Genomic DNA, 26,970 nt, shown 5'->3' on the forward strand with positions numbered 1-26,970 from the left:
AGCACTTCATATACCCATAGCTTCCGTCGGCCTCCAATAGAGAGCATGCTCTGTGTAGGGGTGCAATTTCTACACCCGTACGGCTCACGTTTTACTGCATCGCTTTCCGCGCTGAAAGTTCGAAACGCTCTTCAAGTCGAATTGCGGGGCGTATAAAAATACAGCTCTAATGACAGGCCACCAAAACAAATTTCCCGCCTTTCAGAACAAAATGACGTCACTTCCGTTTTTTTTTACCGAATATGGCGTCACATTATTTTTTTCTTCCACCGGAAGTGTCACCTCGTCAAACAGGTGGCGCTAAGGCCCATGAAACGCCAACGAAACACCATGTTTCGAACGTATGGGTTTCTATGGAAGCTTCGCTACCAGGCATGTTTACCTTGGAAACTGACTGATTGATCTATGATGTTTTATGTTCCAGGGCCTCACTGGCACGCCATAGTGGAGGGCTCCGGATTACTTTTGACCCCCTGTGGTTCTGTAACATGCATTTAATGCACGGTACTCGAGCCTTCTTGTATTTCCTACTTCTCGAAATGCGGCCGGCGCCGCTGCCGGGAATCCACTGCCGCGACCACGTGCTCAGCACTGCAGAACGCCGTAGCCACTATGCCACCGTGCCAGTATTAGTCAAATTATGACGAATGTGAAGCAGGGAAAGAAATGTCCTGGCGAACCGAGCTCAAACTGGCATCGAGGGAGAATAACAATTGCCTTGCCAGTCTGCTCTTTGTCCTTGGCGATGGCGTCGCTTTCTTTGTTTGAGAAACGGCGAGAAAAATAGTATAGAGGCGCGGGGTATTTACAGGCGTGGACATGAAGCCGGCGACTCTTAGCTATAGCGTGCCGAGTCGCAGTCCAAGGTAACAAGCCAGTTAACTCAATGGAACTCCCTTCACTAGCACAATTATCACAGGGGAAGTCAAAGACTGAAGACACTTATCAGTATTTATCAGTTTTATTAGCTTTATGGTGACAATGAGCATAAGGGAAGTCAAAGACTGGAGCGAGCGTTTCGAACTTCCGGACTTCTCTACATCAGGGTAACAACTGTATTTCTTGGCACCCTTTATATAGCTCCCTACCTATGTGGGTGGAGGGGGCAGTAGGACTTCATATTTCCTTTTTAAGACAGAGTTAACAACTTCGTTATGCAAGACTTTAATATTTCGCAATGAATAACACAGCATTCACTTAGTGTCATTGCACAGGCCAGAACCACCAACGTATTCCTCGAAAATTAACATGGGGCGCAGATTAATAGGTAACACCTAATCAGCATTTAAACAACCATCACTGCAAAAGTTCGGGCTGGAACATCAATCACTGATGCGTGCGAAGTAGTTCTGGTATGGAAGAAATGGCCACGCCAATCCGATATGAACTTTAGTGGTCTCGCGCTGCAAATCATGCTTTGTTTTTCTCATTCGTCGATCGCGTGTGGGGGTGGAATTGCAGATTCAAGTACCACGTGTATGCCTCAAGCGCAAAAGCAAATTGTCAATTTCTGGACAGCTTCCATCTTGTGGGCAGTGACGAACTTTAATGACTGCGTGAGTTTTCTGCATGTGCGACTCGGCCAGCAACAGTTTATCCTTTCGAAATCAAACGTGACGACAAGCCACGCTCCCTCCTCCCCTTTTTTACCCCTACCCGACCCCCTCCCCCGCCCTCCCGCAGACATACACATAAGCGCGCACAAAGCCAATGTTACAACAAACTCACAGAAATGTTGACGGCGAACATACAGGAAAATACGAGATGAACGAGCGAGCAACGGAAGTTTATTTCAGGAGCCGTCGAGCGGAGAGAGCCGGCATGAATAGTCGCGTGTCCGGGAGTGGTGGGCATGCGATGACTAAGCTCGGCCGTTATCCAGCGACCGAAGAGAAGGTGTTTTCTTCGGTCTTCGCTCATGCAGGGCACATGAATAGAAGGAAGAGAGACCAATTAACGAAAGACGTATCAACGAGAAACGCAAGCAATCTACCGGCGTGTCTGCCAGCACTCATCACTGCGTGTGTTGTAGGAAGGGTCGAATCTCGCGTACACGAGGGGGATTCACTTCGGCGCCGAGCGTCCAGGCGTGTCTTCCTTTTGGCAGCAGCGCCAGCGCGGATTGTCGCACGCGAGGAGCACTACGCCTGCGCTGTTCGTTTTTTTTATAACATCCCCGCTTAATGAATATCACCACCTCTTGAGCAACAAGCGCAAAGCGTGATTCGGCTATCGACAGCAACACCACCCGCTATACCCCCTAGTACGTCGGTGAAACCTTTCATTCGCAAGGGGGCGACTTCTCCTGTTCTGCCATCGGGACATTTACATCGAGTCGCTATATAAAGGAGTGTCATTATTTAGCTGTCGATGGTCTATTGGGAGTAGTCACTCCACGTCGTTTGAGCCATTTGCCCGGATCACGTCGAGAACGCAAGTGGACGGCGCTTTGGGCACTAGTGGATAACTATGAAGGCAAGTTTTGTCGTTTTTTTATTTGAAGAGGGCGGGAGTGTGGCAGACACTGACACTGACATGCATACTATGAGAGAGTGATAAGAGTGCCTCAAAGGGTGAAATAGAATTTGATGTCAAGGGCACTAGGGGGGCGTTGGATGCATACTTGTTACCTAACGGGTAGTTGTCTCCTAGTTCATTTCCAGATGAAGCAGAACAACTCACTTTTGGCTTCGTGCACATTTGTGACAAGTGGTTTTGTGGCACGCCTTTTGTTTGCGTGTATTCATACAAATAATGCTACACACTACAATGCTAGACACGATTATGGTACTGCACAGTCATAATGCTTCTCATTGCAACTGTCATGCTCCCCTCATGAGACATGTTAACATTTCTCATTATTCTTTCTGGCTTGATCCCTAACACCAGACAAGAAGTTTTGGCATACTGTTGCCCGTAGATATGTTATTAACTCCGAAATAGTGTGGCATTTTATCACTGGAAGAAAGTGCAGAGAGATGATCGCTAGACCGCGTTGGTCACAGACCATTGTCAGGACAAAGCATTTTGGAATGCCGACCTCACGAGCCATCGTAGCGGAGGGTGACGAAGGCACTGCTACAATTCTTAAGAGCAACAAACCTGCACGAACAGCTTTAGTTTGTATTGACATTCATTATGGGGCACATGATCCTGGGCTGTGATCGTGACCGACTGCGAGAATGTGCTCTGTGTTTCTCTATCCATTTCCTGCTCATATGTCTACCTCCCCCAATGAAGGGTAGCAAACCAGAGTTTTCGTTCTGATTAGCCTCCCTGTTTTTCTCATTTCTTACGTCTTTGTGTTAGTGTGAGACCAGAGGGGCTTTGCAGTGAAACATTCTAACGTCCACGGTGTGCACGTGAGGCTGACCCTCCTAGAAAAGCAAGAAAAATAAATGTCTTGTTTGTGTGAGCATAACTCATGAGTATCATATTGGCAGGTTATCTTTTTATACTTAAAGGACAACCGTACATTGTGCTGAAAACAAAAAAAATTATTGCACTCAAAGCAACTAATGAAGATAAATGGATTCAACATCAAAATAAAACGAGCCATGTTCGATAAAAACCTAAGCAAAGCTCCTCAAGAAATGAAGAAATAACCAAATTCAGGGACTATCTTTCACACATAGGTATTACTAACTGCACTAATTCCGTACGGTAAGCTTACTGGTAAAAACGGGGTCTTGAGTTGAATAATGAGTTACCACTTGGTTTCACATACTAAAGAGAGAATTAACGGTCTCTGCGCAAGTTGCCAAAATTTTGCTATACGCATACCGCATTATATTATGTACCCGATTGCTGTCACAAGGTATGCTTACATCTTCGCGTTATTGCTAGTTTTGTTTCGGTATGATATACTGCGCTACTCAAAACAGATAGAAGCTTACTTCCTCATTACTTGCCAACCCCCATCCCCCCCTGCCTTCCAAATGCGGGCAAGAGGACAGAACACGGAGCGAGTGAAGTGGCAGCACATTGCTCACTATATCGAACTGTTAAATCAGTGTCTACAAAGGTCTAGACGTGTAAACGTCAACGTCTAGCATGGTACACGAGCGTTTTTGTATTTTGACCCTGTTGAAATGAGGCCCTCGCAGTCGGGAGTCGAACCCGTGTCCTCCTGCTCTGGAGCACAACATTAGAAGCGGCTGCAGGCGACATTCTTCATGCCAATGTGGCATGAATGCAATGTGTGCACTTTTTGTGCATGGTTTTTTAAGGGTGCTTATTCCGCCGCTGTAGCCCAGTGGCTATGGTGTTTTGCTGCTGCGTTCGAAGTAGCGGGGTTTTCATCTCGGTCACGGCGACCGCATTCAGATGGGGACGGAATGCGAAAAGGATCGTGTAGTACGCATTGGGTGCACGTTAAAGAACCCCAGGTGGTCAAAATAATTCCGGTGCCCATCACTACGGCGTGCCTCATAATGAGATCGTGGTTTTGGCATGTAAGACCCAGAATTTATATTTAACTTTCGGACCAACACGTGGAAGTAAGTTAACTGTTTGGCTGTTAGGAATGAAATAAGTTTTGTAAAAGGCGAAAAAAAAAAGAAAGATGACAGAGAACGTTGGCTTCAGTATTAAGTGCTAAAAGTAAGGACAATAACAAATTTCAACCCTTAGCATACATATTCACAGCATAACGATGCAAATTCACCTAACTTAACCAAGTAGCCAAAGCACAGAACCTGGAACGTGAGATTTAGCCGATTTACGTCGTTACACATATTGTCATCTTAGGAATACTTTGAGCTTGGACTTGAGCTCAAAGAGTCTGCGCACTTGCAGTTTCTACTGCTCCTGTTCGCGGCAGGAGCTGCGACGGCTGACCTCACACACCTTGGACACAGTCCTGATGGAAGTCAACAGTACAGAACTCAAGGGGTGAGTGTATCTTCTGCTACAGTCATCGAGGAAATCCGTAGGCCACCACAATGTCTGTGACAATGCGACTACAGTGATACGAATGCCGAGATGAACGCCCACGATGCTGCCATGCTGTATATATATATATATATATATATATATATGATATAATTGCTGAACGAGCAAAGTACTACCGGGGAAGTACTTCTGCGTGATCTACAAACGGCACAATATCTGTCTCGAGCATTAGAATGATGCGGCGCACACTGTGTGTACAATGAATATGCCGGAGGTCTTTGAGCGCATTCGATCTTGAACAAGTCGCTCCTGAGTCACGGGCACGTAGTAAAATATACAGGAGAGCCGACTGATCTGACGACAGTGTTACCTTGTTGATTCTGCGAGGGGGAAGTTTCGCCGCTTCTTGTACAGATAGTGTTAAACACTTGGTGTTGCTCCACGCCAGCCGCAGATTCGGCACGTTTATTTCGCTGCTGTGTTGCCAAACGCAGTGGCCGGGGGCCCTCGTCTGTCGTCTAATTTAGCTCCCGCCATAGACGCTTGCTCTGTATGCGACTTGTCGCACATACGTGTTCGCAAATCATTGCTGTTCGCTTCACTTCACGCTGCAGACGCTCACATTTAGGCGTTGGCTAAGTACAATCATCTTGGATAAAAGTTCTCGCTCAACAACTCTTAAATAAATTTGATTGCTTTCCTGGCGCAAGCTGGTTATATTTCAATCTGCGCAAGCTATTAACACGAAGTTCTCAATATTTCCGGTCCGCAGCCTGCCCACTAAATTAGTAGGAAACGAACCATTGTGAATATGTGGGGTTTTGCTAGATTTTGCGTATGTAATACTTGATTGCACAATGCCTATTTGAAAAAAAATGGTTGGATGGTAAAGTCAGCAGGAAGCTGCAGTTAAGAGAAAAGAAACGGGATTACAAAAGCCGTCTGACAGGAAGCGAAAGCTTCATCTGCATTTCGTCTCGCAGCTATGTTTTAGGACCACAAGAGCAGCTCTTAGAGACACACTTTACCTTGCATTATTTGGAAGTCCCTTTAGAAGCCTGTTTCTGGCGCCTGGATTTCCATGGTGTGAACCCGTCCCCGGGGGGTTTCCAACGACGTCGCCCCATCGCCGGCAGCGTCGAAGTTCGCGTTGTCAGAAGCACTGTTGCATTTTGCGTCCGCACATTAGGTTGGAAATTTCCACGAACGAGAGTATCGGGAATCGCTGGAAACTGAGGTAGTCAGGCGTTCTTGGGCTGCCACGTTCGTCATAGCAGGCGGCACGGCCTCGTTTGCAGCAGCAATAGACGAGGAAAGGGGGCGTGTCCCATTAGATAAGGACGAAGTGCCTGCAACACTCTTGTGCAGTCGTGATAGTTCCGAGCGGAAGAAGTTGTTTTCTGCTTTCGAACCTTTCACTCTTGTCATGAGCAACTGCAGTTCGTTTAGGATACGAGAAAACATGCGTACAACTACGGGCGAAAGCACGTCACCGTTTAGTGCTGTCTCGCAGAAATGCTGGACTGTTGAGCTTCCTGGGCCTACAGCTTCATCATTCTTACGTTACTTGGGTAACTGACGAATACAGGACGTACTAAACACTAAAAAGTGCTCACTGCCGTTTCCATAAAAACGTTGTAGTCTTCAGGGCGCACTTTGATGCACTTGCAATGAAAACGCTTCTTGCAGCAGCCAGAACAATGCAAGAATTGCTGCTTGCCGTAAATGAGACTCGAGCAGGACCCACATACATCCTTTGGCGGCAAATCTTTTCCAGTTGGTTGGTCGATGCTATAGAATTCTGCGAATGTTCACCCATGGCTGCAGTGGAGCTTGTTATTATGCGTCTGCTCGCATGCAGTGCGAAGCACGAAAAGAAGCCTTTGCCATACCACGTGCACCGTAATCCGAGAGCGAAGCAGTTCATGACTTCGGTAATCAACCATCTAACGCGCTTAACAACCTAAAACCAATATATAAGCCACGAGAATCGCTTTTGAGTTCAACAAAACACACGAAAACCAACGTGAGCCAGCTGGAGAATCACACCACGACTATAATGCAGCGTACCGCGTCAGCTGCATAGCATCGGCATAGCAGCTGCATGGCACAAATCGCTTTCAAATGAAAGCAATCGATTTTAGTTTGCAACACTTGTCAAACAAGCGAGCAATGGTCGGCGCATTTCTGCAACCAGACTTACACGTTGCTTCGTTCTTCTCGTGTGTGCTTGTCGTCTGCTACGCGGCCTACTTGGGACACGTGAACGCAGCTTCTCAAGCTAGCTGGTAATAACAAATTTCGACGTTACGTGGCGCCCTGTATTTGTGCTAGCTAAAGTCCCTATAGTGCTAGCAGCCTAAAGAAAAGAAGAGTGAGAGAATGATTGTGAAGAGGAAGGGAGGAGCACTAGCGGAGGCGTGGGGAGATGGTTAGCAGCTGAAGTAGATAGCCCGCCGGCGTGCTGTGCGCACCGAGGACCAGCGGGTTCGCTGCATTGCTAACAGAGCAAACGCATTGGCGAGGGTCAGAGTCGGCTCACCTGTATTTCTTACGCCATGGTCACAGGCCACACGTAGTTGCAACATTTTTCACGCTGCGACGACGGACTGAACTGTGAGCAAGTGACCACGCAGTGAAATAAGGTTTCTACTTGCACTTTGTCAACTGCTGTGGCTCGCCGGGCTCAAATGGGAGTTTTGGATTAATAAAATATAACAAAAACTATCCGAAAAGTACATGTGCAAAGGGATCAGTACGAGTATCACTGGTCATCTAATGTGGTAACGCGTAATCAAAGTACATAGTCGCCTACCAGTGCCTATCGTTGGCAGCATAAGCATACTGTGTAATGCACCCCCCCCCCCCCCCCCCCTCAGCGCCCTCTCTAAATAAGTACCACGGGCATTGTGTGACATTAGTACGTATGTCATTTGAATTGAAACTCATAAAGAGGTTATGCATATTCTTCATACATATTCCCAGGTATGATGGTCCCTACAGACCATTACATTAATCGTCTGATTAAACAACCCAGCGACAACGCATCGCGGAGTGTCATGCGTGATGTTGCGACAACGCAGCATCACTCCTGAAGAATATTCCGGCGCGCGTTAATTCATTCCAAAATTTAGCTCCTTCTTATTAGGTCGTGTACATGAGCTTGTATATTAATACCATGTTAAATGCATTTCATTCATCAGTACGCATAAGCTACATTCTACAATCCTGCATTGGTTTGTTGAAAGCAAGTAACGGGACAGTCCCATGATGAAAACATAGTTAAGCATATGCTCAGTAAGAGTTGGCTTATTGACGAAGGCAAAACAATGTTGTTACGTTTTAGTCAAGGTGCATCTGCGTAGTTTAGACTAATGGGTCATTAGAATAGTACGTAGCAGAGAAAATTTGTTGACGTCATGTATGTATCTGGAAAGAGACCACTTGCATCGATTTGTTGGCGCAGAAAATCTGAAGGTGCGGTTTGAGAGTCAGTAAGAGTGTTTCTTACTCTGCTGCTGAAATCAGCTAGAGCCATCTCCGCGATTGTTTTCGCACAGCCTCAGCTCAATGTGCTTCCAGCTTTTTGTTTTTTATCACTTGTCAAAGAGAAAACAACAGCTGCCAAGCGAAAGGAATCTCTACATCAGCATTGCCAGTGTACAGAGGTTTCCTGCTCGCGAAACGTCCCTGGAATATTGCCAGCGATGCCGTGGACACACCCAGTGTCTAGCGTCTGAGTGCACCATTGGAACCGTCCAGAATGCTGAATCACTCCGGAAAATAATACAGTAGGCTGTAATTGAGTACACGTGGTATGAGTATGTAGTAGCCAGCTTGAAGAATGTGACAAGGATAGATATACAAAGCGATCGAAAGTGCCTCTTTCTTAAACTATTGATCTCTCTTGCTATATCGCCTTCATATCGGCTGTTTTAGAGCTCCTATGAAAATACCTGAGTTACATTAACTATTACTTTTAGTACGAATTATTTAGGGTTAGACGTGGCAGTGAGCACCAGTCAAGGCCGAGATGTTTTTTTTTTTTGTCGTTGTTCTCATACTGAAGGTTCATGCTTGTGCAATTCGACATCAATGTATTCTCTGAAAGAATACATAAGGTGATAGCCTACAGATAACAGTACTTCTTGCTTTGTTCTTTTAGAAACAGTCAGTTGTTCGCTTTAGCAACTGTGAAATATCGGTAGCTGCAAAAAACATTTTTATGCAAAGTTATTGCAACACACGCGGGTGTGTCCTTCGGCCTTCGAGAGCATGCATTGCCAGTTGACCAGGAACGCCGTTTACGAGCTGTAACGATAGTTTAATTCAGCTGAGACTTACCTGTGCAGGCTAGCGCATGTCCAGTCATACTCCTTCGAATTTCAAATGGCTCATGGGGTTTTTTCCGAAACAACTAATTTGGCTAAGATAGGCTTACCGAGCAAGGCCAGCTCTTTGGAACTGAAGGAGGCACCTCGCCGAGTACTGAGACGAGAGCAATATATGCGCTTGGACTGAATGCATTACATCGCAATATATTTTACAGCAGACCTCGCACCACCGCCATCGATTTGTATTGCAGGATGAGCTAATGATTTTTTCCCGTAGCTCCTGCATATGTTTGTATCGGCATGTAGGTAGTGATTGTTAATTAATGTTTCCAAATGGTAAAGAGGTGACAAAGCCACACACTTCGAATACGCCTAATAGATAGCAATTTATCTTACAGCTGGGTTGCGGCAGCACCTGAGGATGTTCTTAGACGCGTTAACGTATTAACCTTCTGATTCACAGAATCTGCGCGTAGGTGCTTATATACAGAAGCTATGTTGGAAAAGAAACGACAAAGCTATGTTCGCTGTCATATGAGGCATGTTCTTACAGGGTAGCTATAGCGTGGGTCAATGATAATTCATCGTTCTTTTCTTTCCTTCTCTGCCTACGGTCACGAAGCCCGGAGGCTACTCGTTCGGCTACAGCCACGCCCACGGTGCAGGCGGTGGCGCCTCGTGGCGCAAGGAGTCCGCAGATGCGGCGGGCAACGTGATCGGCTCGTACGGGCTCAAGGACGTCGACGGAAGGGTCAGGCTGGTCACGTACGTGGCTAACCAAGACGGCTTCCAGGCGAATGTGCAGTCGAACGAGCCCGGTCTGCCGCAGCAGCACCCGGGGCTCGGGGCTGGCATTACTCAATGGCCTATTCCTCAGGGTCACGTGCAGGGACACCATCCCGGGGCACATCCAGGAGCAATTGGAACCGCATCAAACCAGGGTTCTTGGGCAAGTGGTGGTGGTCCTCAAGTCGCATCAGGACACGCCGATGTAAGAATCGCTGCCATAGCTGCCGTTATCTTTAAGGGCAGAATTATGCTATCTCAAAGACAAAGGGCATACTCCAATGCTTTCATTCAAATACTAAGAATCGAAGCTGTCTTCTTAGCCGTAAAATCAGCCTAGCTTCAACGGTGGCCACATCGGGAACACACCTAATATTGCATCTTATCAATTCGGTGTAGTGCAGTGTAGGCCAATGATAGTTCCACCAACTATAAATGGGGAACCAGAAAGAGAGCTCGTTCAATGTCCACCAATAATATTCTCGTGTAGAAAACAGATTTAAATGAAGAATAGAAGATGAATTAGCGTCACACGATGGGCGAGCCCTTGGTCGTCCTTCGGTTAACTTCATACGAGCAGGGCTGGCTTCAGAGTTTTGTAGTTTCGTTTGGAGTGATTCGTCTTTAGTAAATTCTCAGTTATGACGTACTTTAGTATTACATTATACAGGCAGCTAATACGCCGTTATCGGTCGCGCTGAATTGATTTTGGAGAATATAGAATGGAGGTCCTGCGTGAATGATATCTCAGCTGACGTTGCAAAAGGTTGAACCGCTGATTCCTGTAACAAGCAATATTTTAGTTATATATCCTTTATTAATTTCACAAATGGATGAAATCACACGCAGCAAAGAGGAACTATATATTGGCCAAAGTAGTATTTTTGAAATAGATCAGTGAAAGAAAATTTGCAACGCCCACACAGCACCACAAATGTGTAATTAGTAATAGATTTTACTTTCGGCAGAGAAACTTGAGAAGAAAAGATTTACCAGTTCTTTTAAATTATAAAAACTTAGTTAACTTGGTTTCATCCACAGGCTCCCGGTGGTGCACCGTACAGCTTTTCGTACGACTCTAGTGCGACTGCAGGGCCCTTCCAACAGGAAATGGGAGATTCCCTAGGTAATAAGAAAGGCATTTATGGTCTACCAGGCCGAACAGTGAATTACGTCGCCGATGCGGGCGGATTCCGCGCCAGTGTCCAGTCCAATGAGCCGGGTGTTGACAACTCCAAGAGCCCCGCAGACGTAGTCTTTACGGGAAGTCCTTCTGCCGTCATACCTCCACCTTCTCCATCTGCATCGTCCGGAAACCCGGAGGATGGGAACTCCGGGCTCGTGTTACCGCCTCCCTACCTTGGCGTCACCGGTGCAACTGCCTCCGGGCACCGGATTCAGTGGCAACCGGCTTCGGTAACCAAGACGTGAGCACGTGTGGTGTATTTTTTGTTGCTGCAGTAGTTGTTTCTGCGAAAGGCTTGTATTTGGTGGTTGAGCAGGCTTTGAAGAAGCTTAGCTTGCATCTTTTAGTTGAGATACCTGTAGAATCCGGTTTATTGTTTCTGCACCTCGGTTTCCCTGATTAGGAAAGAGCCAGAAAAAGGGAGAGAGGAAAGGCAAAGACGTTAACTAGAGTTTTCACCTTGCCACCTTGCGCAAGGTGGGTGAACAGGGAGCTTGAGAGAGGGTAGAACCAGAGGGAGACAAGAAAGACAGGGAAAACGTTCTCATTATGGGCGTTCACACAGGCCGGTAAATCGCAAAAAGCACAGTAACGCTTGCACATGCTTTTGCCCTGGTGGTGGGTTCTCTTCGAAGCTGTAACATTCCGTCTTCCGGCAGAGAGCGGTCGTAACAGTGATTGAGCGCAATAGAGAGTGATCGTGTCTGTACACGGTACTGCGGGCAGTTGCTCAGAATATGAGCGATGGTTTCCGCGTTAACGCAGTACTAACAGGCTGCGCTGTCGGTCATCCAGAAAGCCTAAGCATTTGTGAACGCCGCACCCAACCACAGCCTACCAAATAGGGTCGCGTCTCCTCTGGCAGTCTTGATGGAACCCGAGGGCTTAAGCTAGGATCAAGGGAATATAGCGAAGTCCAATTACCTGTAGTGCATACCTGAAGTGTAATTCATTCCACTCAGATATGGTGCATTGGCCTACAAATGTGTGGAGATTTATCGCAGCATATGTCCTAGATAGTGAGATTGAGAAATTGCGGTCTCCTGCTCGAGCCACGTCTTCTGTACGTTCATTGCTGATAATCGCACACTGCATTAGTAGTGAATGAAAATTGGTCTGGGGCCCTTTCTCAGTCATGTGCTTCGTGGTGGGGACCTTGTCCAACTTTGTGGAAGTCCGCACCATGACGTTTGAACGTCATGAAGGGGACTTTTTTGGGATGAGGATAGCTGCAATATAACTGTTCGGTATAGGACAGTGCAATCGTTTGACACGTGCGTGTAGTCTCTGTACTGCACATGTAAGCTAAGTTGCTTGAGAGCCGGCGATTCCAAACACCAGGTATGCTGTAGTTTATCTATGGCTAAACAAGTTACCGTAAAGTTGAAGGTCTCCCGGCATGTGTGAAGCAGGAGAATAACTCACGATGCGTGGATGCCTTTGGGGAAAATGATGCACGGGTCCTTTCTGTAGGTATAGAGAGTCTATATGTTGTCAAGGTACCCTTAGCGCTTGAACTGTAATATTGGTCTTGATAACGCGGTCTCCAGCGATCGTGATAGTTTCCGCTGTTGACGTGATTAGAGGAAGACCTAGAAAAATACCGAATGCATGGGCCTGAATACTTCGTATCGTATGTAAGCTTGTTTTACTTGCGCTGGTCGGTGATGGCAAGCTGTATCATAGAAAGCCAAGTGCACCCAATTTGATTGCAGCATGCAGCGCACGGACATTTTACAGCTTTTTCGGCAAAGAAATTGAAAAGGTGACCGATACCTGACAACTAATGTTTCGCCGTTTTTATGTTTGAGAAATGACAGCTCCATGAGAGATCTTTATCGCTTATGACGACTAAAGCTTTGTAAGGCCCAGCGTATATGGTATGGTTTTTCCACTGAATAATATACTCTACTACGCCATGAGCTTACGGCGTAAACACCACAATTGCCAATTTCCGAGATTAAATTTCGAGGCCTTCATTGTGGAGGAAAAGTACAGTCCGAGTCGCAGTTTTCTGGAGCCTCATTGCACTATACACCCCAGCACCATTATCATCCCCATATAAGGGTAATTTAAACTTGCTTGGAAGGTGATCAAGGAGGCCAATCACCTTAAAATTGAACTAAGTGGCGTTCGGTACGCCCCTCAGGCAAACGCCACAACAGGTATGATGCGAAGTTGGGCCGAACTTGGGGCTAAAAAAAAAGAAGCAGCGATGAGGGCTAGCAGTATATCTAGTGAAACATCCGACCACCTACCACCTCCCAGAATGACGAGCATCACTTCATATTTTATGCAGTCATGATCCTTGGACGTTTAGCGTGGTACTTGGAGAATCATGATGTCCATTGCATATCCCATGGTGGGCTTCAGGTGTGGCCACTTGTTGATTGATAGTGTAATCGACTTTGTAACCTCCATTCACCACGAAAAAGTATGTAAGCGTCTCTGCGCTGCTTTATTCCTCGGATTTGCAAACGACTGGTGTGATATCAGAAGGCGCTAATCAGTGAAAGCTGTCTGGCAGGCAAGACACGTTCGGGCAATCTCTGGGAGATGCGACTTATCGGCGCGTTCATTTGGTCCATAAAAGGGGCAACTGAAATAGGAAATGGCACCTGGCCTATTCACGCTCGGCTGGTGATATAGCGACGGCAAGTAGATAGCATAACACTGCACTGTGTATTATTAATCAATGGGCTGTTAATACAATGCGCCGTTTTGTGGATAATCATTTAACTAAGGCTGGCGTATCTATAGGTACTGTTATGACCAAGTATTCTGGGTAATTGGTCATGGAACATACGTTGCGTGCTATCTGAAAAAGGCCTTCTACCAAGCAAGGGGCACATGATACCGACAAATAGGGACAATTGTGGCCCTGTAGTCATTCCTGTACATGCTTTGTTATTACCGGCCTTCGGGCGCTGGTACAAGAACACTTTTTCATCTAGCTGAGAGGTACGCATACGACACGAGCTGCTAACCTGCATGAAGAAGTGTTTTCGGTTGTGCCTAGAATCTGATCGACTGCTTTATTTGGTGGTTCTCAGGCGTCGGGAGCGTACGACTTTGAGTATGGCCAGGGCATCGGGCCCTTTCAGAAGGAATCAGGTGATGCTACCGGCAACAAGAAGGGCGTTTACGGGCTCAACGACTTGGACGGCCGTATGCGCACCGTGAACTATGTCGCCGACGACGGGGGTTTTCGAGCGACCGTCGTCTCCAACGAGCCTGGTGTCGACGATGTCCAAGATCCAGCAGATGTAGACGTCACCAAAAGACCCGAGCCAGCCGGAATAGGTACAGTGACAAACGCTTATAAGGGATATCTGTAAAGGCTTGTCGTACAATTACGTTGCAGGGGAGGCAGGGTTATTGATGTGTATTTTTAAAGTTTTTTTTTCTGGTAATGCCAATAATAATAATGCTCAGTACCTGCGTTTACCTACTTAGTACACGCAGGTGTACCTACCTACACCTTAATTTCGTTCGTGTCTTTCATGCTGCTTAATCATTCCTAAAGTCAGACAAACAAGGTCCTTTTATAGAGGCCGCCATACTAAAGAATGATTTACAAAACCGACATAAACTCATCTCCTAATGCTGCAATGCGAAGTCTCTTTGTGGGCGGCTGCATTTGAGGGTTCAATTAGGACACATATAGGGGGAGTGTCTGCGGCCACCCTGAACAATTTCACTGAGTCTTGTTGGCATATTGCGCATCGGCGTTGGCGGGTGATGCCATTCAGAGGTGCAACTCTGGTGATCAAGGAGATTTCATTCCAGTGACAAGCAGATCTTGGTGACGATATGGAATTCGTTAAGTTAATACTGTATGGTTCGCTTGCTTAGGTGTAGGGTCGCTGAAGACATTTAACTAAATGCAGCATTGACGACCTTTCCGGTGACACCAGAAACTAGAACACTTAATGCCACATAATAAAGTGTAAGGGCAGGGTATCGGGTCACACTGCATAGTCACGTTGAGGTAGCCAAATACCTTCACTTTTACGCAGCTTTGGTGCATCTCGGTCCTCCCGGTTCGGCTCACTCCGGAGCTGCACTCGTCCCGCCTACTAGTATAGGTGCAGGGGCACCGGCGATCCCTGTTGCCCCGGCAGGCAGTGCATTTCCAGCGCCACCCGGATCCGTGGGGCCTGTAGACACTGGCTTTGGCCAGCAAGACGTAAGTCTCACGAAATACTTAAATGTAAACGTATAAAACAAGGCAGACCAGTGGTGTATGTTCTTGCGGAAGGGCTATTTCTTCAAAACGTTGCTTGACGTATGCTGTCGCTCAAAGAGTGTATGGGGGGGGTCAAGCAGGCGGATCTATCGTAAATTTTTTTATGGCCTTTGCTGAAACGTACTGGTGGCTTCTAGCATAATTTATTCTTTAGGGTCAAGACTTTTGCCCGCTTCGGTTGCAACGCTGTTTGAGAAGTAACTTTCGAAATTTACTTTACACAGAACGCATGGTTCTTTTTTTTTTCAGAGTAACTTTGTCTATGTTTGCAACTGGTCTGCTTTTAACTGGTCTGTCTCTAATTTCACCAAAGGTCCGGAATCCTGACATCACTAACTCGGGTTAGGCATTTGACCCGGAGTAGCTCCTCTTGCCACTACCACCACCGCCAAAGCCCGAATGGACTACACATTGTACACATGTCACTTGCAACTTTCTAGAACTCTTCGATCGTATGGAAACTCTTTCTGTCGCTGTGAGCAGCGTTCTGCTGGATAAAGAAACATATGATGACTTTATTAGGCACCTATATGTGTTGTGTTGAATTATGCATGAAACTTGGTGTTCTTCGTCACCGAGAAAGAAAATGCGTGGCCCAAGAACACTTCAACGTAAAATCTGACAAAATCACTTGCGAGGTAGTTTCGCAGTAAGCGCAGGTCGCGTCGCGCTTCCTCTTTTCATCACGCTAACTTCAACATGACCCTGAAATTTCCTGCTGCTCTTAGCGGTAGGGATTGAATAGCCAGGAACTAGCAGAGTTGTAAGTGAGTGCTACAACTGAACAATACTTTTTTTTGAAACTATACCGTTTCAGGGTTCCGGTGCGTACAACTTCGCCTACGGAAACGACCAAATCGAAGGACCATGGCAGAAGGAGTCTGGAGACGCTGTGGGCAATAAAGCGGGATCGTATGGCCTCAGAATTAACGATGGTAGATTTCGCACTGTCAATTACGTCGCAGGAGCCCAGGGATTCAGAGCCAGCGTAGACACGAACGAACCAGGAGTGGACGGTGCTCAGAGCCCGGCCGACGCCATCGTCAACAAGAGTCCGGAGTCAGCTGGAATTGTCCCAATCGGTGGGTCCTTGAGCCGCCCCAATGGCGCAGTCAGTCTAGAGGTACAAATGACGTACCCATTTCCCTCAAATTCTGAGTTAGGGCAGCGCGACGTCAGTTCTGGTGCAGGGCTCCTTCAGTTAATTTAATTTACTGCGGACATCTCTGACCTTTGAGAGAGTCTTCATTTTTTGTAATAATTCATGACGTACTTCCTTTTTCCATCTACAGTGGGTGAACAAGGGAAGCTATGAGCACCAGACTTACGCTTGCCTCTTACTCCCACTGTTCACCTCATAAAGTATCCATTTTACAGTGATCCTTTGGTCAACATTTCTTGCACTGGAACCGTGTTCTTATCACGTGCCTATCGCTTTTAACAGCGGAGATGTTTAAGCCGGCCGTAAGTCCATGAGGCATGAACAGAAAATGTGGGCCGATCCTGGCGGTGTGCAGAAAGGGTCCAAGCGCCTTGGTACATACCCCTGTGAACTAGCGAAGCTGAGCCTGCCTAAGCCTAGCTGAGCATGGTTGTGACTACTTAAGCTTAGTCAGTCATCGATAGCCAATCAATAGCTAATCGATAATTGATCAATAATCAATAACTTCTGGAAAATGCTCGGGATGACTTGGCAGGCTTAGGCTAGCCCAAATACGTGGCCAATACCTTGCGATAGCCAATCAATAGCTAATCGATAATCGACAAATATTTAATAAATACCGGGAAATGCTGGGGATAACTTGGTAGTGCTTATCCTAGCCCGAATACGTGGCCAATACCTTGAGTTAGCCAATCAATAGCTAAACGATAATAGACAAATAATCAATAAATTCTGGAAAATGCTGGGGATGTTTTGGTAGTGCTTAGCCTAGCCCAAAAGCCAGGACTAGCTAGGAGCCCATCAGCTCCGCTGTTTCTTTAGCATTAACTTCCGACAGCACTTAATCTTTTGGTAGTTATTTTTCTCCAAACTGCGCCACCAGCAAAGTTGTTTTCCTTTAAAATATATAGCAGCACTACGCGAGGGCTTATCGGCTAACTTTCCACACATCAACTTCTTCCCTCTATGCTTAGAAAGTAGATGATGGAAGCAGAAGGAAGGAAGGAAGGAAGGAAAGACAGGGAGGTTAGCCAGTTCTCAGACCGGCTGGCTACCCTGAGCTGGGGAAAATGGAGCAAGGGGAATGAGCGGTAATGGAAAAGAGATGTAAGAAATGTGTAAAGAAGAACAAAAAAGTGGAGAATACGGCACTGCTTAAAGTCCGTCTCTGAGACCAGTTCTCCGCAAGAAGCGAAACAACGCTTTAAATGCCCTGTGTGCTAAAGACGGCCTCGGCCAGTGCCTCAGGACTCTTTCCTCTGACAAAGGGCGTTTATCAAGTTCATCTAACACTCTTTAAAGTTCTTCCCTGGGCGCACTGAAGCGGGGACACTCACAGAGAAGGTGGGTGATAGTTTCCTCGTAGCTACAGGAGATGTATTCTGAAACGTTCCACTTCGACGAAATTTCTTTTTCGCTTTCAGGCGCGCGATGATTGGCTGTTTTAGCAAAATTGGATGAGCTGATTCGATGGTTGAGCCCAACGTCATTCAATTTTGCTCAACCAAGCCAATCAGCGCGCGCAAGCGAAAAAAGAAATTTCGCCGAAGTGGAACGTTTCAGAATACGGCCCCTGTTGTCGCATGTTGGGCTGTTGGCCATTTCGATCCGAAATGAGTAGGCATTTGTGAAGGCCACGCCAAGCCACAAGCGGCACACAAGCGTCTCTTAAGCTCTAGATATTCCTGACGGAAGAGAGAGAGAAAAAAGGTAAAGGAAAGACAGGGATGTTAACCAGACATTATCTCCGGTTGGCTACCCTGTACCGGGGGAGGGGTAAAGGGATTTGACAGGAGAGAGAGAGAAAAAATAAGTACAAAAAAGGGGAGAAAAGGAAAGAAAAAAATCACACACACACACGTCCTGACGGAAGACGGAGCTGTAGATTCAGATCCAAGTTGTGGAGACGAGCGTTGGTAAATTCCGTCGAGTTCCACTGTGCAAGCGTAAGTTCACGTGCGAGCGAACGAACCCTTGTAGCTGCGTCTGTTTTGGATGGGGGTATAGCAGCACAGTGGAGACCGTCATGAGCATATCGAGCGGCCTAATCTGCGCGGTCATTTCCGTAGATACCGCAATGGCCCGGTATCCACTGATACGCTATGTCGTGTTTTTTCTCTATCGCCTGATGATGCAAAAGTCTTATGTCAGCGACTAATTGTTCATTCGGTCCATCACGAAATGGCGACATAATGCACTGGAGAGCTGCCTTGGAGTCGGAGAAGATTGACCATGCCTGAGACGGTTCTTCAATTAAGAACTCTAGAGTTGCACGGAGGGTGGCGAGTTCTGCAGCCGTCGATGATGTAAAATGCGATGTCTTGAATTTCATGGTGACGGACTTCGCGGGAACAACCACTGCTCCTGCTGAACTTGCCGAAGAAACTGAACCATCCGTGTAAATGTGAAGACGTATGCTGTGTTTCTCATGGAGGAACAGTAGTGTGGCTTGTTGTAGGGAGAAATATGACGACTGCGTTTTCTTTTGGATTCCAGGAATGGTTAGGGGCTTCGAGGGGATGTAGGCACCACAATGGTAATGGTAGTCTTGCTACAGGCGTGAAGTTAGATGGGAGCACTGCACGATGCGAAGCAATAATATCGCTGAACGCAGAATGTGGCCTAGAAGTAGGAAGTGAGGCAAGGTGATGTGATAGAATCCGGGCGAAATACCTGACGTGCATTCTTAAGGCATCGACGGCAAACAGAAGGAACCCGCCCGCAACGTATAAAGCTTGATGCTGCTGAATTCAGGAGAGCTCTGAATGCAGTCGCCTGCTTTTTGGCTTGGCAGCGACGCGTACGGTTGCACGACATTTCGTAAAATTTGCTCCGAAGATTTCTCGAGATTATTCGGGGCAGCTAACTTCTGTAATTCTGAAACTGTTAAAATGTACCACATTACTGTTATAAATGTGAAATCTGAATGTGCCATAATTCCGGCACAAAGGCACGTCGGCGTAAGTCGGATACTTAATTGAAATAAGTAAGCAAGCGAAAAAACGAGATCATGATGCTTGAACGGTAATGTAAGATCACACATTCAGAACACTAAGGCGGTAACCGCTTCCATTACATCTGTGTTGAAAAACAGAAGGACTTACTGCGGTCGCGTTTATTTCATCCGTACGTGTAGTTAACCAATGAAGTCATGATTTTCATTCCCTCATTTCCATAGTAGCACTTGTGCAGTACAGAAAGAAAGCTTGCTTTGCTCTACTGTGTTTCGTCCTGAGTTAAAATTATCTGTCTAGTCACTTAGGTAAAAGTGATCCCCGTATTCAATCCGCTAGGTCAACATGGTAGTCACGGACCATCAGTTAGATTTTTGTACAGAAAGCAATTCGGTACGTAGAGGCACACAAAGGAAAAAAGATAGGTTACTAAGAGGCAAATATGTCTCGCTCATGTAGACAAAAGGACAAGTAAGCGTAATTTGTTGAGTTAATGGACTTCTTGTCTTTGCTCACTGCCTCAGTAAGTTCTCCAACTGACATCGTCGCGTCCCACACGGTTAGACCAAAAATTGCGCGGCGCATTTCAGCTTCTACAAAACCAAAATCCGCTTTGTCTCCTCTTGTGGCTCTTCCGCCGTTCTAGGTGCTGGTGGCCTTCCTGGAGTTCAAGGACAGGTCGTCATTCCTGCTGCTCCTGTGGGTCCTGCAATGATAGGACCACCAGGAGTGTCATTGGTTCCTTGGTCGGCCGGTTTTCCCGGTGTTCAGGGACAGGTACCTGTTGGCTCAGTGGGTCCTGCCATGTCCGGACTGCCAGCGGTCTCCTGGGTTCCTGGGACTGCCGGATTTCCTGCGATTCACGGTTCTCCAACTGGTCCAGGGGCACCGGGTCTGAACGGTCCAGTGCCCACTGGTAACGTAGTCTTCACCTCTCCATCGCTCGGTGTAAGTCACAATCACATGTACCTATGTAGTAAATTAGTGGAATAGTTTTTCAGCGAAACAGTGCTGTAGCAGCCATATCACATAAACAACAACAGAAGCAGCAGCCATCGCTGAGAGATCTGGGAACTTTAGAAAAAGGACCGCTCCCACACGATTTCTATTAATCAGTGACCGGTGCTTTGTCGAAACACGAAATGCAGAAACTTTATTCTTTCTCCGAATCGCTCTCGAAATTGTGGTCATATTTCAATTCAAAACACAAGCGTTTTACTTGTGTTCTGATGCAGCTGACCTCATCTGCTGCTGCAGCAGTAGATGCATCAGAGTCTGCTGCTCAAAATGACAGGAACCGCTACGCGGGCAAAAAAAAAAAAAAAAATACATCGCTAGAGCAGCGCATCTTGCTGAAAACCGTGCTTCCTTAATCTAAATCGGGAGCAGTCCCGAGTAATACAAAATATAATTCTTTCAGTCGTGTTTGGAAACTGATCCAAGAAATATATTGGGACAGCAGCTCGCCGCTAAGGGTACAACTGACGATCAGAGGTGATTTGCTGAGCACTCTTCAATCATGGTTTGAAGCGGAGCAATGACAATTACGAATTATAATTTTATTGATACCGTGGAATATTGATTCGCGAAAAAAATAATTTAAACAATTGTTCAATTTCTACACGCCTCATAAGCAATCTAGAATTGATTTTAAACATTGACACTTGTGAACCAGTGTCTTCAGCGCTGATTACTTAACACTCAATCAATATGATACATAACTGTCTTTTTTTACATATACAACGAATGACGCGCATTACGAGGAAGGTAATTACCCTATATTTGTTTTTATATTTCTCCACATAGCCTGCCGGTGGCTACAGTTTCGGCTACAGTGGTGGACCTGGAGGCGCCTTTCACAGTGAAGCAGGTGACGCTTCAGGGTTAAAGAAAGGTGTTTACGGCTTCAGTGGAGAGGGCGGCGCTGTTCGCACAGTGAACTATGTCGCCGACAACACCGGCTTCAGAGCCAGCGTCCAGAGCAATGAGCCGGGCGTCGACACATCCCAGAATCCTGCCGACGTTTCCCTCAGGCCACACGGAGGCGTGGTGGCAATTCCATCAGCTTCATGAGTCCCTAACGCACCACATGCTACACATCACGTGATCCCTGGAGGACACACTCACGCGGGTACTCCGCACGCACCTTCAGGAGTCGCAGGTGGTCCAGCGGCACTTTGGAGTCCAGGAAACGTTTGGCCTGAACTGAGCCAGAATCACGGACCCGGTGGTTTTTCTTACAAAACCAAAGTCCTCGGTCCACATCAGAGCCTCACCGACGTTCATCATTATTTACAGCAAAAATAAAAAAAATGTACATGTTAACCAGCACGTTTCACTTTCTTGATGTTGTGCTTGATGCTGATATGAATTTTATCTAGTATAGTGTGGTGTCAACAAGCTGGCTCAGACAAGGACTTCAGCATTTGTATTGATGCTTTGCAGAGCTATAATATTAAGCTAGAAAGGCCCGCGAAAGTCAACTGGGAAGAGTAAACAAGCCTTACAAGAGGGGAGGAGGAGGGTCAATTCAAGCGCTTCGCGTTCAGATCTTGCGGCTTCGAGTCCTTGGGTCGTGACAGCTCTCCATTGTCGGATGGTAGTACAATTCGTCAGCTGCGAGATCTGAATCAAATTTTTTCTATGAACTTGAGCTTCAGTGATTAGTCTGTAGCGTAAGCACCAAACGTTGCAGGTTAATACAGAAGTGTGTCGAAGGCACCTGTGGAGTGCGTGTTTTGACAAAAGTATCTTGTCATCAGCATATCTGGGTCATTGTAAATCTAGGTCGCTGATAGCTGTTGTACAAGTGTGATCTTGATAATTTCGGTGTTGTAAGATACCGAAATTGTGTTGTAAATCCATGTGACTGCTTCTTGTGAATCAGACCCAGTACTGTGTATACAATAATGATAACCTCCGGTGTGAGTACTGCATGCTACGTTCTTATACCATATCTGTAGATATAGCAAAAGCGCACATTCGTAATGCTATATCTGAATTGGTTTTTCAATTCCATGTGAGGGGGAGCAAGCGCCATATTAGATCAAGCAAATTATCTTCCTTTGCAACTTTTCCACTTCGATGGAGTTGCTTTGCCATATTTCTACACCGTTTTTCTATGTGTCAGTGCGCACTTACTGCTCGTTGCAAAGGACAGACATGCTCACTTGATTCCTCGCTTTATAGGACACTCAAATGCTTTTTGAAAGGTGCGCTTAGCATGTAGTGTACTATAATCAGGTGAAACTTGTCTGCAAATGTCCAATAAGTATCCACACTACCTCATGCATTCGCGTAAGGACATCTACTCGTATTTGTGCGTTCTGTGTGTTTATTTTATATACTGAAATCGTGCTATGTGTTTCGAGTTTTGGCTATTGGTCTGCTGCCCTGCCTGTCATTTTCGGACTACGAGAAAAGAATAGAGAAGTAATAAATGAATTATCCAACATGAGTGACTCCTCTGATGAATACTCGCGCCGATGGGCAGAATTTAATAACTGTCGCTCTTGAACGACTGCTAACTTTTGCTGCGCGTTAACTAAGCAGGACGGCATCGGCCGCGCGCGCAGAAGCGACGAAGGAAGAAGTTCACTCGTTGGGATCTGTTTCAAGACTAGTTTATTGTGCAGTGGTAAATGACTAGATTGGGGAAAGGAAAGTGGAAAGAGAGAACTAAAGTAACACAGTAAAAAGGCAAAATCAAAAGAGGTGGCTGACAGATGGAGTAGCACACGAGGAATAAAGATTATAAACAGGGATAAGGTGCCTCAGAAAGGCTGGCCAACGTTTCGATAGGAGGACCTATCTTCGTCAAAGGCGGCCTCGTCATCCTCGGCGGGTTGATTTTGAAGGGTTAGTGGAGTGACGTCACGTCCATGTCGGCTGTGGCTGGCTGTAAAGGGAGAGACTGAAAAGAAAATGACCGCTGGCGCTTGACTGTCTAGGCGCGGTTTCTAAGACGAGGGGACAAGAGCGGAAGAGCGAGAAAGTGGCAAAAAAAAAAAAAAAGACAAGCGTGGGTTGGGGGAGCGAGAGGTGAGGGAGCGTTCAGAGATGTCGTGGGCGGCGTGCGTTTCTGAGGCCTTTCTGAGGCACCTTATCCGTGTTTATAATCTTTATTCCACAGTAAAAAGGCGTGCGTCATGCATCTACAGTGCTATGGAAAGGGTGGAGTGGCCACTGTCGGGTCGGTGACACGGCACACGGTGGTATTCAGAGTTCATTTGCTCAGATGGTTTTGTTAGGCACTCTTGTTCCGTGCAGTCTTGTTTATTCGCCGTAACGGGACAATCGCTGGGCGAGTTACGAAGTCGACACGCGCACCTGAACGCTGTCTGCTTATCTTTCGTTCGTATCCAGAGAGAGAGAGAGGAAAGGCAGGGAGGTTAACCAGAGGCGAGTTTCTGGTTCGCTACCCAGCAAGACGCAGTTTTGGGTATCGGTTGACACACACACACACACACACACACACACACACACACACACACACACACACACACACACACACACACACACACACACACACACACACACACACACACACACACACACACACACACACACACACACACACACACACACACACACACACACACACACACACGCACGCACGCACGCACGCACGCACGCACGCACACACACACACACACACACACACACACACACACACGCACGCACGCACGCACACAGAGATGTATGTTGAATATTGGTGGACATGCAACTACGCAAGCCAGAAAAAACACGCAACTACGCAAGAAAAAAACGCAAGCCAAGCGTCACTTTCTCACACTGAGGACCCCATTTGCTCAAGTGAAGACTCTGTATACAGTAATGTCTGAGCATATCTTGAATGAAAAGCTTTAGGGCATGAGGTCAGATAAAAACACTCTTGTTTTTATGAAGCTGCGAAAAACGCCTTGTCATGCGTGGTGTTCGACAGAAGGAGGTGCCCATGCTTATTAAGCAGGTTTGTCTCGCAGATGCACATTTGACTTTAGGGCATATCACACTTTCTTCTTCAGTGCAAGGCGGCAGCCGTCAGCGATTTGCCTGTTGCTCCGTGGTTAGTGCGTATGGTTCATGCACCAGTGTTGGTCGGGCAGACCACTCCGACAACGTTGATGCCGAAAAAACACAAAAACGTCAATAATACTTCTTCCCATTAAAAATAGTAGACAATGCCAATTTTCTCCAAATGTACAGAGACAGAAACCGGAGGTGAGCTAGCTTTCTAGGTAGCTAAACTTCAATTAGTTATTTTGTGCACCGCCACGTTTCTGCAATCAATCAATCAATCAATCAATCAGTAAAATGTATTGGTAAATCGCAAGGAATAAATACGAACTTTGGGGTAACGATAGCCTACATTGTCTAGTGGCTGGTTCATGAAGAAGATAGCCAACAGGTCAGTAGTACAAAAAAAATAATCAAACAATAATATGGAATACGGATCACTGTTCTTACTTGCAACGACTGGGCAAACGGAGTTCACATGGATGATACTGGCTGGGTCACCCGGTCAAGCCATTCGAATTGTGTTTACTCACCCCTTGTTGACGCAGTCACATTTCAACCAGCATTTATTCAGTCCATTCAGCACGTGACTGGAATAATATTCAGTACCCATCCCCGCTCCATCTGATTTCAGCCGTTTCGAATCACTTGTTACTCCTTTTTTATCATCAACTAATTGACATTTTCACACGTTATTTATATGCTCACCCCTCATGTAATGTTTGATGTTTTAATTCTGAGGTATAATAAATAAATAAATAAATAAATAAATAAATAAATAAATAAATAAATAAATAAATAAATAAATAAATAAATAAATAAATAAATAAACAATACAGTTCTGCTGTCAGCGCTCCTATTTTTGTCGTTCTTGTGGTGAAATGGGGAAAGTGCCACGAGGCAGATTCTTCTTTACGCAACCTACATGGCAGGTAATCTGAAAGTGAGGTTTGAAGTAACATAACTGCAGGAATGTTTATTCGAACACTGATCAAGTGCTTTCCTGATAGTGGTGCTCAGCTTCACTTCACTGCTCACCTTACCAGGGGCTCGCGAAACGTGAGAAAATCTTAGAAAGCGTTCGGCAAACGTCCTCCGATTTCAAATAAATTTAAAGCGAAATATTTCAAATCTCATATACTATTATACATGCGCACGCATAGGTATCACACGTGCGGCAGCACTCGTTTATCGACCGCATGAAAGTCGACTGGCCGCCTGCGATAAAAGCCAGTATTTAGTGCCAACGGCCCGTTGCCCATCGCATACAAATGGCGACCGCAACTGGAGGGAAAAGAGAAACTGTGCATGAAACTTTCCCACCGGCCTGGCTGAAGCGGGACTGCTGCCTCTATAGGAAGGCTGCGTTCCAGTTGCGATTTCTTTAGGTGTCGCGGTCGATGCGATAAGCATCCGCTACATTTGCATGGTCACCGAGACGGCAACACTTGCATCCCGTGCAAGTATTCCGAATCGCACAAGCAGCTGCATGATCTCGCCACCGTAGCATTAATTTTTGGGCAAAGTTCGTGTGCACATATGTTTATGATCGCTGCTGTGGGAATGTATGTACTATCTACAGTGGTTCAAATGCGAACAGCGGGGTGCGTGGTTTTTTTGCGAATCCCAGCGAAACGCAAAAGGAACGAAGATGTGCGACCAACTCGGAGGGGTCACGGACACCGCTTATGGCATATCACAGTTGGTCGTGTACATCTCCGCGGCATTTGCTTTTCGCTGGGATTCGCAAAAAACCACGCATTCCGCCGTACAATGTTGAAGGACTGCAGATAGTATACATTATATTAGTTTGTATTAAAGTTAACTTATCGGGTCTTACTCGCCAGAACCACGATCTGATATGAGGCACACTGTAATGAAGGGGCCGGAATAATTTTGACCGCCCTTGGTTCTATAAAGGAGCCCTGAATCACCACTCGGGCTTGGTGAAATAACATAGTCCGCGAGTAGCATACGCTGCTGTGAACACCTCAGCCAAGTTTTGCTGTCGTACGAAGTGCATGGAGCTCGCAAGCGGAGCGCGAAGTGACCTTTTCCTCAAAAGCTCTCTTTTCAACAGAAGCCATGATCCTCACTCTTTTCTGCGTACTTTATTTCGTAATAAAGCACAGTCCCATACGCGGCTGCTATTGGTCGCTGCGGTCGCTTACACCGAGACCGCCCCGGAGAGCCGCCACGAGTCCACTGGTTAAGCGTATTGCGACTCGCTGAGGACAACTGCGTTTGGCTTACGTTTAGCGCGCCGTAGGCATTAAAATCGGAAGTTGTGGCGCTTACGTTAACATCCAAAACGAAATTTTAACTGCGCGCCACGGGGACATTTTGAAGGCGGAGCGTCGTGGTCCCGCACCACTCCGCCGTAGCCT

At 46.5% G+C, this 26,970-nt stretch overlaps 2 protein-coding genes across 2 annotated transcripts in view; one reads left to right on the forward strand and one right to left on the reverse strand.

Annotated features, from left to right (window-relative positions):
• The window catches only part of LOC119462144 (nose resistant to fluoxetine protein 6-like), a 121,094-nt gene extending 114,641 nt beyond the window's left edge, over positions 1-6,453 (reverse strand). The window contains exon 1 of the mRNA XM_049672368.1: positions 5,922-6,453. Coding sequence (XP_049528325.1) covers positions 5,922-5,928 — 7 coding nt within the window. The 5' untranslated portion in view covers positions 5,929-6,453. The remainder of the gene's footprint in view (positions 1-5,921) is intronic.
• On the forward strand, positions 1,913-22,346 carry LOC119461292 (collagen alpha-2(I) chain). The gene is made up of 8 exons (XM_037722540.2): positions 1,913-2,475; positions 4,798-4,893; positions 9,850-10,218; positions 14,253-14,502; positions 15,219-15,388; positions 16,266-16,530; positions 20,211-20,512; positions 21,371-22,346. Exons 1-8 carry the CDS (start codon positions 2,470-2,472, stop codon positions 21,635-21,637), a joined length of 1,725 nt encoding a protein of 574 aa, XP_037578468.1. The 5' UTR covers positions 1,913-2,469; the 3' UTR covers positions 21,638-22,346.
• Positions 22,347-26,970: the final 4,624 nt, after the last annotated feature.

The sequence above is a fragment of the Dermacentor silvarum genome, chromosome 8 (assembly GCF_013339745.2).
Source record: "Dermacentor silvarum isolate Dsil-2018 chromosome 8, BIME_Dsil_1.4, whole genome shotgun sequence".
Taxonomy (NCBI): Eukaryota; Metazoa; Arthropoda; class Arachnida; order Ixodida; family Ixodidae; genus Dermacentor; species Dermacentor silvarum.

Coding starts and splice junctions, on each gene's coding strand:
- LOC119461292 (XM_037722540.2), top strand. Junction 14,503..15,218: donor ACCCGAGCCAGCCGGAATAG/GTACAGTGACAA, acceptor ACTTTTACGCAG/CTTTGGTGCATCTCGGTCCT. Junction 16,531..20,210: donor AGCTGGAATTGTCCCAATCG/GTGGGTCCTTGA, acceptor CCGCCGTTCTAG/GTGCTGGTGGCCTTCCTGGA.